The sequence below is a fragment of the Lontra canadensis genome, unplaced genomic scaffold (genome assembly GCF_010015895.1).
Source record: "Lontra canadensis isolate GAN:19392208 unplaced genomic scaffold, GSC_riverotter_1.0 scaffold125, whole genome shotgun sequence".
NCBI classification, from domain to species: Eukaryota; Metazoa; Chordata; class Mammalia; order Carnivora; family Mustelidae; genus Lontra; species Lontra canadensis.
Genome location: NW_022631119.1, coordinates 2,840,029 through 2,853,991, shown reverse-complemented (window position 1 = coordinate 2,853,991; position 13,963 = coordinate 2,840,029). Strand labels below are relative to the sequence as shown.

Below are 13,963 nucleotides of genomic sequence, written 5' to 3'. Positions count from 1 at the left end.
CTGAATAGAAGCTTTCCCACAGTCATAAAGTTTCTCTCCGGTATGATGTTTCTGGTGAGAAAGGAAGTTTCTTTTCCGGCTGAAGGCTTTTCCACATTTATTACACTTATATGGTTTCTTTCCTGTATGACTTCTCAAATGTAGAGTAAGGGATGAGACTCGAGAGAATACTTTACCACATTCAGTACATTCATGTGATTTTTCTCCAGTATGCATTTTCTTATGCTCTATGAGGTTTTGCTTCAGGCTAAAGGTTTTTCCACATTCACTGCCTTCATGAGGTTTCTCTCTATTATGAATCTGATCATGCTGAAGGAGATCTGCTTCAGGCTGAAGGCTTTCCAACATTCTTACCATGCACAGATATTTTTTCCAACAAGAATTCCTCAGTGTTTCTTGACATTTGACATAGATAAAAGCTTTTCCACATTCATCAAATTCATGTGTTTTTCTCTCCAATATTAATCCTCAGGTGGCTAATGAAGTTGAATTTATGATCAAAGACTTTACATTGTTTATACTGAGATTAGACAATTACAGATTGGTATATGACATCATTGTATTCTTAATTGATCTTTCTTAGATCGCTTCTCTTAAAGTATAAACTATGTTCTAAATTCCCTTAAACTGAACCCCATACACAGAGATATAATCTTAAAAAATTAGTGTCTGTGTTTAGAGGAAATACTTTTCTGTTACCCAGGTTTTCTGAATTTCTTCTTAGCTGTATTTTCATGGAGAAGGAGGAAACATAACTCACATGTCTTCCATGTTGTGTCTATTGACTTAGAAATTTCTCAGACCTTTTCTAAAAGGGAATACAAAACAGAACAAACAACAAAAGAATCACTGAAAAGAGCTAATAATATACCATGCCTAGCATGTAGTAAAAATTCAATAAAATAGCTGTTATCATCATCAATATCACTCTACTTGTGATTTTTTTCCCCAGTATTATTAATATAATTTCAGAAATGTGGTATTATAAAATAGACTCTTTATTTCAAACCTAGTCTACCATTATAAAAGAAAGCATAGATACAAATAACATTCACAGATACATGTAGCTTAAACTGCTTTTATTATATATATATATATGTATACACACGTGTATACATATATATACATTTTTTTTTTTTTTTTACAGCATGGAGCCCAATGTGGGGCTTGAACTCACAACCCTGAGATTAAGACCTGAGCTGAGATCAAGAGTTGGACACTTAACTGAGTTACTCAGGTGCCCCTAAAACTGCTTTTATTTATTTATTTTTAAAAATATTTTATTTATTTATTTGACAGAGATCACACGTAGGCAGAGAGAGAGGGGGAAGCAGGCTCCCTGCTAAGCAGAGAGCCCGATGCAGGGCTTGATCCCAGGACCCTGAAATCATGACCCGAGCCGAAGGCAGAGGCTTTAACCGACTGAGCCACCCAGGCTCCCCCTTAAACTGCTTTTAAATGTAACTTCGTACACTTTATAAGTAAAGAAAACATAAAGAATAGGTGTCAAACAGGATGAAAGGACAAAAACATAAAATTGGGCGAGCCTAGGATGAAGGGAATTGAAGGGAATGAAGGGAAAGGAAAAGAATTATTATTAAAAAAGGATGTGTGGTTAAATAAGATTCTGTATCTTTCTGAAACTCCATTAAAATGACAGTTAAGAGATGAAGGGCATATACTCATAAACATTAAGAGGTTGAGGAGATAATCAATGGATGAAAAGTTTTAGGAAATTTTGAAAAGAAAGCAAGTAACTGTAACAGCAGAATCGAATGACTTAAATAGAAAGCCAGCAGAAGGGGATGACACCTAGAACCAAGGTAATTTAGGACACAGCTGGCAACACAAAGGCTCTAACTGGAGAGACTGGGTGAGAATGGAATGGGAGACTTATAAAAATTATAAAAGCAGCAACTAATGGTATAAATGGGAGGCTCCAAATTTAGTGATGACAGGCACAGAAGATCAGAGTAACATATTAAAAAGAAGGTAATGAGTAAAAGTTCACATGCAGACTAGGGTCCCAACCCCTTTCTACTGCTGCTTGTTAGAAATGCTGGTGGTTGCTGGTGTCAGGCAATGGAAGGGTTCTTTTCTGAAAAAATGAGAAGACCATGAGAACATTTATAGATATTAACATATGGAGTCATATAAAAGAAACATCAAAATATCTGATTGAATGATGCACAGCAAAGCCCACCATTTTATAAGCCCCAACTGTGCACAGAGATTACAGTAATATTTCAGGTACCTCATTGTTAAATATTAATATAGCACTAAAGATCACAAAAATTTGATGAAAGCCCTAAGGTGAAAGATAGATCAAAACAAACAGGGAAAAAAAAAAACAAAAACAAGAAAAGGAACAAAAGAACACACATACAATATTATAATTAGTATTACAGAAAGCTAAGAGGTTGTATAGCACTAAAATATTAACAGGGTTTTATAAAGAAGTGCTTTTTGCAAATAAGCAATATGATGTTGACCTAAAATATTCAATAGCTTTGGGGGAAAAAAGTCCAGGAAATCTCCCAGAATCAAAAAAGGAAGAATGGAAAGAACAAAGGGAGAAAGAAATAATGATTGGAAATTTGTGGGTTAGTAAAGGCATCTAGGAGGTTCAACATTAAAGGAGTTACAGAGAAAATACAAAGGAAAATGAATGCAGGAAATTTTCTGGATCCCTGCATGTTAACAATCTGACTATATATATAAATGACGTATTTTAGAAGATTTTATTTTATTTGTTTTAGAGAGAAAGAGAGGATGGGGAGAGTCATAGGGAGAAAAGAAACTTAAGCAGACTCCACGCTGAATGCAGAGCCCGACAGGGGGCTTGATCTCAGAACCCTGCAATCCCTACCTGAGCTGAAACCAAGAGTTGGACACTTAACCAACTGTACCACCCAGGTGCCCCTAAAGTATTTTATTTTTATGTAATCTCTCCACCCATTGTCAGGCTCAAACTTACAACACTGAGATCATGAGTGACATGCCCTACCAACTAAGCCAGCCAGTTGCTCCCAAGCTGATATTGTTTTAAAATGGTTAAATCAAAAGTAGGCAAAATAGCTGTATAAAATGTGGGAATAAACACCAGTAGACTCAGTTAAATGAGTTGAAAGTAGTTGCCTATGTGGGGCAGGAAGGATGGAGCAAATAAAACTATAATCCTATTTCACATTAAAAAAAAAAAGTCTTTTATTTATTTAATATCTACACCTCACGTGGGACTCGAACTCATAATCCTGAAATCAAGAGTTGTACACTGCTCTGACTGAGCCAGCCAGGTACCCCCTATTTCACTTTTAAAGGCCCCAATTCATTGTATCTACAGAGATGTCCTTGACTTGAGCCTTTCAACTTGAACTGACCTATAATTGTACAGTAACTATAGACTTTGCTCTTTTTATCTGGTTGCAATTGAGTTTCACATGGCTAAACAAAGTACACATAGATTTAGTGAAAAAAAGGAAAATAGGCCAGAAAAGTCATTTTTGCTTTGAAATCTGATTTACTGCAGTATTTTGATGATTGATACTATCATTTCTAGATACAGAAACTGTCACTGCCATCAATTTCAGTTTTCATTTCTTTTCCTTTCATTATGCCTGAAATAAGTGGCACCAAAGCTCTTCTTTTGTCAAGAGCTCTTTTCTTGTCCTCCCTTGGAATTCTTTATTTTATAATTGCTTCCTGTCCACTAAGTGGAAATCTTCCATGTGATCCTGATCTGTCTTGTCCCTCTCAAAATTTTAGCTTCATTTTTTCTTTTTTTGAAAGATTTTATTTTAAAGATTTTATTTTTAAGCAATCTTTTAAAAATTTATTTATTGACACAGAGAGAGAGACAGACAGACAGACAGACAGCGAGAGGGGAACGCAAGCAGGAGGAATGGGAGAGGGAGAAGCAGGCTTCCTGCTGAGCAGGAACCCTGATGCACCCAAAGTGGGGCTCAAACTTACAAACCTGAGATCAAAGTCCCATGCTCTATGGACTGAACCAGCCAGGTGCCTCTCCTGATTTTCTTATAAACCACTGCAAGAACCGACTCTAGTAGTACACTATCCCTCATATCAATGCTATAATTTACATAATTAGAAAACAAAAGCCCTCAACCTTTACTCTATGCCATATGCAAAAACTCACTCAAACTGAAACAAAGACCTCAAATAAGTGTTAAAACTATTCATATAAAAAGAAAAAATGGTAGACTTCATCAAAATTAAAAACTAATGCCCTTCAGGGGCGCCTGGGTGGCTCAGTCATTAAGTGTCTGCCTTCGGCTTAGGTCATGATCCCAGAGTCCTGGGATCAAGCCCCACATCGGGCTCCCTGCTCAGTGGGAAGCCTGCTTCTCCCTCTTCCACTCCCCCTGCTTGTGTTCCCTCTCTCACTGTGTCTCTCTCTGTCAAATAAATAAAATCTTAAAAACAAACAAACTGATGCCCTTCAAAAACACAGTTAACAAAAAACTCAAAGAGATAAACAATCTAGTTTTTTTTTTTAAAAGATTTTATTTATTTGTCAGAGAGAGAGAGGGAGAGAGAGCAAGCGCAGGCAGACAGAATGGCAGGCAGAGATAGAGGGAGAAGCAGGCAGGCTCCCTGATGAGCAAGGAGCCCGATGTGGGACTCGATCCCAGGACGCTGGGATCATGACCTGAGCTGAAGGCAGCTGCTTAACCAACTGAGCCACCCAGGCGTCCCAGCAATCTAGTTTTTAAAATGGGCAAAAGACTAGAACAGACATTTCACAAAATCAGATATATGGATGACCAATAAGTACATCAGACGTTCATTTTAACTAGTGATCAGAAATGCGTATTAAAATCCCAGTAAGGGGTGCCTGCGAGGTTTAGTCGGTTAAGTGTCTGCCTTTTGTTCAGGTCATGACCTCAGGGTTCTGGGATCAAGTCCCATCTCAGTCTCCCTGCTCAGCGGGGAGTCTGCTTCTCACTCTGCCCCTACCCCCAGTTCATTCTCCCTCTGTTTCTCTCTCCAATAAATAAAATCTTAAAAAAAAAAACAACCCTGGGGTGCCTGGGTGGCTCAGTGGGTTAAGCCGCTGCCTTCGGCTCAGGTCATGATCTCAGGGTCCTGGGATCGAGCCCCGCATCGGGCTCTCTGCTCAGCGGGGAGCCTGCTTCCTCCTCTCTCTCTGCCTGTCTCTCTGCCTGCTTGTGATCTCTCTCTGTAAAAATAAATAAATAAAATCTTTAAAAAAAAAAAAAAAAAAACAAAAAAAACAAAAAACAACCCAAACTCAGTGAGATCCATTACACACCCACTAATATGGCTAAAGCTAAAACAACTGCGAAACCAAGTGTGAGACTGTGAAGCAACTAGAACTCTGAATGATGGGAGTAGTAGGTGGGGATGAAAAATGGTTCAACTACTTTGGAACACAATCTGAGAGTATTTTACAAAGTTAAATATACACTTACTATTCTATGTATCAGAGCCCATAGAATACGTTTGAAAAATGCCTATATAAGTTTTGACATAAATATTTACATTATTTTAAAAACAAATAACATAAAGTAAGCATTCAAACTAGGGAATTACAATAAGGAAACGTAACTATAATAAAAACAGAAAAATTGGGTGGCTCATTTGGCTGTGTCTATTCTTATTTTCAGCTCAGGTCATGATCTCAAGGTCATGAGATTGAGTTTTGCAGGGCTCTGCGCTGAGCAAGGAACCTGCTTGGGGTTCTCTCTCCCTCTCTCTGCCCCCACCCCCACCACGTGGCTCTTTCACTTCCTCCAAAAAATAAATAAATAATCAAAAGAAGAACAGAAAAAAATTTAAAGATAAATTAATTACTACAAACAGAAAAACAGAAGTAATAATAAATTCATAAGTTGATTCTTAGGGAAAAACTAAAGAGTTGAATAAAAGCAAAATTACAAAAATAAAAAATGATTATTTCAAAATAACAGTAGATAGCAAAGGACTGTAGATTATTTGCTCAACTCCATGCAAATAAATTTGAAAACCAAATATAACCTATGAAACCTGAGACCAGAAAAGACAGAAGTCCTAAACAGCAAAGGAAACATAGGAAAAAAATAAAAAATAGAGACAATTTTTGAAGTATTTGATCACCGCAAAGACCAAGGCATAGATGGTTCAACCATAGATGGTTCAACCAACATAGATGGTTCAACATTACTAATGTTTTACAGTAATAGCATTTATTTAAAAATTTCCAACTCATATTTGCAAAAGAATGATGCAGAACAGATCAGGACATAACCCACTGTAGTCCTAGTAAAAGAAAACACAGGGGCACCTAGGTGGCTCAGTCCGTCGAGTGTATGACTCTTATTTCAGCTCAGGGTCCTGAGATTGAGCCCTGCATGGGACTCCATGCTCAAGCACAGAGTCTGTTTGTCCCTCTCCCTCCCCTTCTTCTCCTCCCCTCACTCATGTGCTCTTTCTCACATAAGAAAAATAAAATCTTCAATAAAAGGGTTCCTGGGGGGCTCAGTGGGTTAAGCCTCTGCCTTTGGCTCAGGTCATGATCTCAGGGTTTTGGGATCGAGCCCTGCTTCCCCTTCTCTCTCTCTGCCTGCCTTTCTGCCTACTTGTGATCTCTGTCTGTCAAATAAATAAATAAATAAAATCTTTAAAAGAAAAAAAATCTTCAAAGAAAAAAAAGGGAAAAGAAAACAGGAATAATATCTTGTTGGTAACTAAAACTCCTTGAATTTTTATAGGGATGACATCAATATACTTCATACGGATTGATCAGAATTGAATTTTTCATACTGTAAATTTTTTTTTTTAGATTTATTTATTTTAGAGAGCAAAACAGAGAGTGAGCGAGGTAAGGGGGAAAGGAAGAGTGAGAATCTCAAGTTGACTCTTCACTGAGTGTGGAGCCCAACAAAGGGCTCGAACTCACCACAAGATCAAGACCTGAGCCAACATCAAGTCTCGGACCCTTAACTGACTGAAGCACCCCGGTGCCCCTCATACTGTAAAATTCTGAACTGAACTAGGAAACATCATCTGAAAAACAGGCAAAATGGTTGTTTCAATAGCATTTAACTTTTGGTTTAAAAAATATTTTCAAAATAGAAATCAATATAACCTAATGCTAAGCAAACTACTTTTGTGCTGTAATGTCTGATCTGGGTAGTAGCAGCAGAGATCCTATGGTCTACAAAGCCTTACATATTTACTATCTGGACCTTTACAGAAAAAGTTTATTGGCTTCTTGCCCTACATGGTGATTTCTTCCTTCTCTACCTGGCTGGAACCAGGAATGCACTGTTGATGCACTCACTAGGACCACCAAAGTGTAAGCCACAACTGAATGATAAAAGAGACAACCTGGAAGAAATCTGGATCCTTAAAGAACCACAAAGACCAAAGTGACCATGCAGCTCTTCACTACTCACCACATTAACTGTTATATGACCTGGAAATCAATTCTTATATTCCTTGAAGCAGTATATTTAGGGTTTATTATAGTCATTTAGCTTTACCATGACTGATACACTTTTTAGTTGCATGCTTTACAACATCATGTATCTGCAGAAGCCTGGCTCAACTCAGGCATTTGTTGTAGCAGAAAGTAGTCACAGACAATAAGAAAATGAATGGACAAGATGCAGTGTAGGTGGCCATATTTTAGTATTCCTAAAAACACGTACTAGGATGTAGTTTGCCAACCCGTACTCTAACAAGTCACCATTTCCACAGAATATAGTTAAGAGTTTGCTTGACATTTTTGCATTCTGATATAGTATTTTGAAAATATTTAATCACTAGTTTGGACCTCTTCCCTCAACTGACTCACATATCCACTTGCCACTCAAAATCTGCACTTGGATATCTAACAGGGGTCTAATTTACCCTGCCCCAGACCAAACTCTTGTTCTTCCAAATGAATTCCCCCTAAATTCTTCTCATCTCGTTAAATAGCAACCTCATTTTTCCACTTGCTCAAGCTTTGAACAACTGTCTTCTAGATCACACACCTATTACATCTCTGTGCCCTGCTGGCTTTATCTTCAAATTATGGTTAGCATTTGGCCATTTCTCTTAATCCTCACTCACAAGGACCACCAAAGTGTAAGCCACATCATGCCTTGACTGGACTATTTAATAGGCTCCTCATTGTTCTTCCAACTTTTGCCTTTGCCTCTTTATAACTCCTCTAAACACAGCAACAGCTGTTTATTCTTGTCACAGTTAAATCATGTCATTGTTCTTCTTGAAAGCCTCCTTGTATACTCATAAACACATTTAGAAGAATACACAGTTAATAGTGGCTGCTTCTGGGGAACAGAAATGGAGAAGTGAGGGCCAGGATTGAGAAGACATACCCATTATTTTACTTTTCTATTAAGTATATGTATTGGATTTTATTTTATTATTTTATTTTTTCATTTTTTTAATTTTTAAAGATTTTATTTATTTGACAGAGAGAGAGAGAGAGATCACAAGTAAGCAGAGAGGCAGGCAGAGAGAGAAGGAGAAGTAGACTCCCCGCTGAGCAGAGAAGCCGATGTGGGGCTCGATCCCAGGACCCTGAGATCATGACCTGAGCTGAAGGCAGTGGCTTAACCCACTGAACCACCCAGGTGCCCCTTATGTATTGGATTTTAAATTTATTTCTTCTTAAAATAACAGAGAGGTGAAGTCATAGGATGTCAGAACAAATTTCTGAGGCTGCTTATATTGTTAAAAAGCAAGAGGGGGAGAAATGTTGTGCAACGATAGTTGGAGGTAGAAAGAGAATAAGATATAGGATAGGGGCGCATGGATGGCTCAGTTGTTAAGCATCTGCCTTCGGCACAGGTCATGATCCCAGTGTCCTGGTACGGAGCCCCACATCGGGCTCCCTGCTCAGCAGGAAGCCTGCTTCACCCTCTATCACTCCCCCTGCTTGTGTTCCCTCTCTCACTGTGTCTCTCTCTGTCAAATAAATAAATAAATAAAATTTAAAAAAAAAATTAAGTAAGTAAATTAATTTAAAAAGGAAGGGGTAAAATTCAACTCTGAGATCTATAACAATGGAAGTAGGGAGAAATGATAGAATGTTAAATTTTATTAGAATTTTTTTCTTTTTTTTTTTTTTTTTTTAAAGAGAGAGAGGGCAAGCAGGGGATTAGAGGGGGAGAGGGAGAGACGGAAACTCCCTCCCAGGCAGGCTCCATTGTCCAGCGTGGAGTCCAATGCCGGTCCTATCCCATGACCCTGAGATCATAACCTGAGCCAAAATCAAGAGTTGGATGATCAACCACCTAAGCCACCAAGGCATCCGTAGAACATTTAATTTTAAAGAAAAGAATCTACATGCTAAGATTTGAAAGATACAGGTCTTGTAATCCTTGGCAAGATGACTGAATGCTTAAGGGAAGGAGTCTAGACATCTAAAGGGAAGTAAAAAATAAAGAATGTTAGTGAAAGGGAGAACACAACATGTAAGTTGTATTATCAAACTGAGAATACAAATGAAGAGGCTGGCATCCAGAAGAAAGGTTAGAGGGGCAACCAGTCCCCCAGAATCTGAGAGAAAAAGAGCACTGATAAGCAAGTGTATCTGGAAATGTTATTTAGATATCTAAAGAATTTCAGCAACTGTTACTCCAAAAGACAAGGGCTGATAAGACAACTGCCTCAAAAAAATTGTGAGAGGTTGCAGGTTGAGTAACTCTAATGAGCCTTTATCCCAGAACCTGTTGGGTTCTTTCTTACTCACCTGGATAGCACCTCCTTTACATTTCTCTCTCAGACATCTGTTGATCTTGTTAAACTGGCACCTTAAACTTCTAAACAGTGACACAGGACTTGGACGTTATTGTTGAGGGTCAAAGCAGCATCCCATAATTCAGGTTGAGGCCATAGGACTTCTGGAAGTTTTAAAGGACAAGGCAAGTGCAGTTCCTGTGGATGCACGAGGAAGACGGCCTGTGAAAAAGAACAAAGTAATAATGACCCTTTGGCTTAGAAGCTGGTGCATACGCATACATGTGAGCACATGGAAAAAGAGAGTATTTATACTCTGCATCCCAGGCCAAAGCCATCATGCCATTTAAAGGCCCCACACAGGGGTGCCTGGGTGGCTCACTCTAGGTTAAGCACCACCCTTCAGCTCAGGTCATGATCTCAGGGTCCTGGGACCTCTTCAGGAGCCTGCTTCTTCCTCTCCCTCTGTCCCTTCCCCCTGCTTGTGTGTGTGTGCTCTCTAATAAATAAATAATTTTTTTTTTAAAGGCTCCACACGTTTCAGAAATGGGAAACGTCATTTTCAGGGATTTAGGGGATACAGAGAAATTACAAGACTGAGTTGTTAGAGTTCTACAGAATCACAACCTAAACAGGTACCTTGGATTAGGTACCACTTGTGGCCTTGCTCCTGATTGAACAGTCACAGTTTTGAATATCATTTTCCCCTATAAAAACATTTTTCTCGGGGCGCCTGGGTGGCTCAGTGGTTTAAGCCTCTGCCTTCGGCTCGGGTCATGATCTCAGGGTCCTGGGATCGAGCCCCGCATCGGGCTCTCTGCTCAGCTGGGAGCCTGCTTCCCCCTCTCCCTCTGCCTGCCTCTCTGCCTACTGATCTCTCTCTCTCTCTGTCTCAAATAAATAAATAAAATCTTTAAAAAAACAAAAAACATTTTTCTCATAGATCTGAAGTCATCAACCTTAAATGATATGGATAAAATGTAAAGGAAGTTATTAATGTATTCTTCATGGTCAGAGTTCTTAAAATTTTTAGCTGCCTAATATTTTACCTAGGTTATGTTACTCTAGGAGGAATTAAATATTGTAAGTGCTCTATAATTACATGGTCATTCACTGATTCAGCAAACATACATATTTATCATTGATTTTGCGTAATTAAGAAATCTGGGCCTCCAATTTGTAATGGGTTATGACAGACAAGAATCAGACTTCCTCAAAAGCTCTTCCCTTACTCAAATATAAAAGGCTTCGAATCTGGCTGGACAGTGTCATGAACTGACAAAACAGATAATACAAAGGGGAAATGGATGGAGGCAGGAGATATCAGTACTAACATTTTGGGCATAAAGAGTTTGAGGTTTCTGTGCAACCTTAAGGTGGAGCTGTTCATTAGGTAATTTGGATATGTGAGTAAGTAGCTCAGGATTTGGCTCAAACAAGAATGGACATTTGTTAGTCACCTGTCACGTGAGGCCACAGCAATGGAATTTTGTTCTTAGAAGTAAATATATATATATATATATACACACATATATATATATGTATGTATATATCAAAGTGAGAAAATTAGGAACACTAATAATTAAGGGACAAACAGGGGGGATGGTTATTCCTTGGTTTTGACTGGAATTATACAAATGAATAGTATATTGGAAGTCAAGGAAACATTCAAAAATGAGACAGTGGTAAACATCTGAAAAGTAATGGAGTGAACACAGAAACCTAATTCCTCCATTCCAGTTAAAAATGGGAATCTACAAACAGGCAAGCAAAAATGTGTTTCTAACCCTTGCCCTAGCTGTTCCATCTCCCTCCTCATCAACCTTTTTTATTTTCTGTGTAAACTTCAGAAGTTTCTTTATGCACCTACAAATATACATTCTTATTCCCACTTATTAAAAAGGTAGTATATTACATATTACCAAACAGGCACTTAGCTTTCTTCACGAAACAAAATACCTTGCAGACTTTTTAAATCTAAGATATGACATATATTTCCATTTGCTCAAGTCATCTTTTGGGTTTAGTGTTATATGGATTTTATGTATTTCTTGTTTATCCTAAAGTGCTTTGTCTGATTTGTTGCTATTGTAAATAAAGTACTGTCTTCATAAATATTACTGATTACTTTTTGTATATACCAAAGATATTATTTGTGTATATGAGTTTTTGTACCGTGATACTTTTTCATTTTATTGAAAATTACGTTAAGTGTGATAGAATACTGAAAGAAAGTGTCGTTCTAGATAGAAGAAAATTTGTTTCGTTACATTTACAAAGGCCATTTGGTCTGGGGAAAACCTGGTCAAATTACGAATCACTGCCACGTCGCTAAGAAACAAGTCTTAAATCAGTTACTTGATATCTATGCACCAAAGACAGGACAACATCCTTCACAATTCTGTGCTGTCTACACTACTAGAAACTAGCTCTAAAAGCTCCTCCTTAGTCCAGGGCTTCTCAAAGCTGCCTCACCAAAGTTCCTCCAAAGAATTACTAAAAGTCCATGCACAGGGGGAGTCTAGTAATTCAATAACAAGTTTTTCGGAAATATTTACTTTTAAAAATTGTTAATACTGATTTTGTTTCCTACTCCTCAATGAGCCTGCCTTTATATAAAAATTGCTTTAAAAATTATTCTCTCTCGATGTCTTAGCTATTTTCCTTTCTTTCAGAAAAACGGATACTCCGGGAAGATACGTCTTTATTATCATTATTTTAGAAACGAGAAAAGTGAGGTTGAGGTTGCTACCCCATAAAGCTCACTATGCCATCCATCCTCACAAACTTGGAACCACACAATTCTCACGCAAGTTGTACCCCTACAACCTTCTCACACCCTCCGTAACCCACCCGCGAACTCGCCCCAGTTTCCTCCTGTGCCCCTGCCCCCATCCGCACGGGCTTTGAACACTGCACGTCACAGTAAGCGATTCCTCCCCTTCAGCCAACCCAACCCTATCGCGGGTTCTAAGAATCCTCCCCGACAGCCTCCCTAACGGGATTCTGAGCCCAGAACCCCCAGGTCCCACGCCCAGATCTGCGCCTTGCGAGACCGAAACCACACTCACCCGCAGACAAAGACGACTATGGCGAGCCAGAAAGTCTGCGCCTGCGCACTCCTAGGGCTGGCTAGCACTCCCAGAGGTCTCCTGGGCTCCGCCGGGCTCAGTACCGGACAGAAACTGTCGGTATTGGCCGGTCCTCCGCTTTTCTGACTGCGGACTACATTTCCCATAAGTTCCAGGGGTTCGAGCGCGCTTTTCGCGCTTTCTTTCCTGCGCCAGAGTTTGTAGGACTGTCTCCCTGAGTCAGAGGACGCAGTTTAATGATCTACGTCTTTTTTTTTTTAAAGATTTTATTTATTTTTTATTTATTTGACAGAGAGAGATCACAAGTAGATGGAGAGGCAGGCAGAGAGAGAGAGAGAGGGAAGCAGGCTCCCTGCTGAGCAGAGAGCCCGATGCGGGACTCGATCCCAGGACCCTGAGATCATGACCTGAGCTGAAGGCAGCGGCTTAACCCACTGAGCCACCCAGGCACCCCTAATCTACGTCTTTTAACTCTCCCTTTGGGAGAGGGCAGTTTAATAAACTCAGTCCAAGCATGTCGGGCTTACTCCAAGTAGGAGCCAAGGTTTAAGGCCGAAACATTTCGGGGCGCAGTTCAGGGTGGGCGAGTGTCGGGCGGACTCTCCGGCACGACTCAAGCCGGCTACCTTCTCCATCACTAGTGCGGAGCTTAACTACATTTCCCAGGAGGCATCGCGTCCATCGCTTCTCCCCACAGGGAGGCGGGCGGCTTTGAGCCGAGCTGTATTTAGACGGGAGCTGGGGTTTCTCAGCCGCGCGCTATGGCCACGAATGCGTTGCAGAGGAGACTCAGGTTGAAAAAAGCCCAGAGCCCGGCGGCGGGACGGAGACTGAGTGTTAAGTAAGTCTGTTAGGGCAGAAGGGGCTGAGGAGGGGCGGTGGTGTAATTTTGTGACTATCAGGTGGTGTGTGTATTGTGCGTTTGTGAATGTGTGTGATACCGTGTGTGCGGGGGTGGATTAGCTTATCATAACACTGTGAGTCCCCGTGGTATGATTGTTCATGTGTGACCGTGTGTAACACTGTGGTTGGGGGTTACCTGTGACTGTGTTCCCTGTAGTGGGTATGCCCTTGTGACTGTGTGACCTGTATTCCACTTTTTGTGCTAGTATAGTGAGCTGTGTGACTGAGCCGCCGTGGGTATTTTAACTGTGGAG

The 13,963-nt window shown here is 39.8% G+C and overlaps 1 protein-coding gene and 1 long non-coding RNA gene across 2 annotated transcripts in view; both read right to left on the bottom strand.

Moving 5' to 3' along the window:
• ZNF529 (zinc finger protein 529) overlaps positions 1 to 13,963 on the bottom strand; it is a 97,327-nt gene that overhangs the window by 2,351 nt on the left and 81,013 nt on the right. Inside the window, exon 6 of the mRNA XM_032842121.1 lies at positions 160 to 272. Within this exon, the coding sequence (XP_032698012.1) occupies positions 160 to 272 (113 nt within the window). The remainder of the gene's footprint in view (positions 1 to 159; positions 273 to 13,963) is intronic.
• Positions 600 to 12,977, bottom strand: LOC116857754. Its single transcript, XR_004380795.1, has 3 exons — positions 12,786 to 12,977; positions 9,728 to 9,936; positions 600 to 808 (listed from the first exon to the last, which is right to left on the bottom strand). It is a non-coding gene; the product is annotated as an uncharacterized LOC116857754 (long non-coding RNA).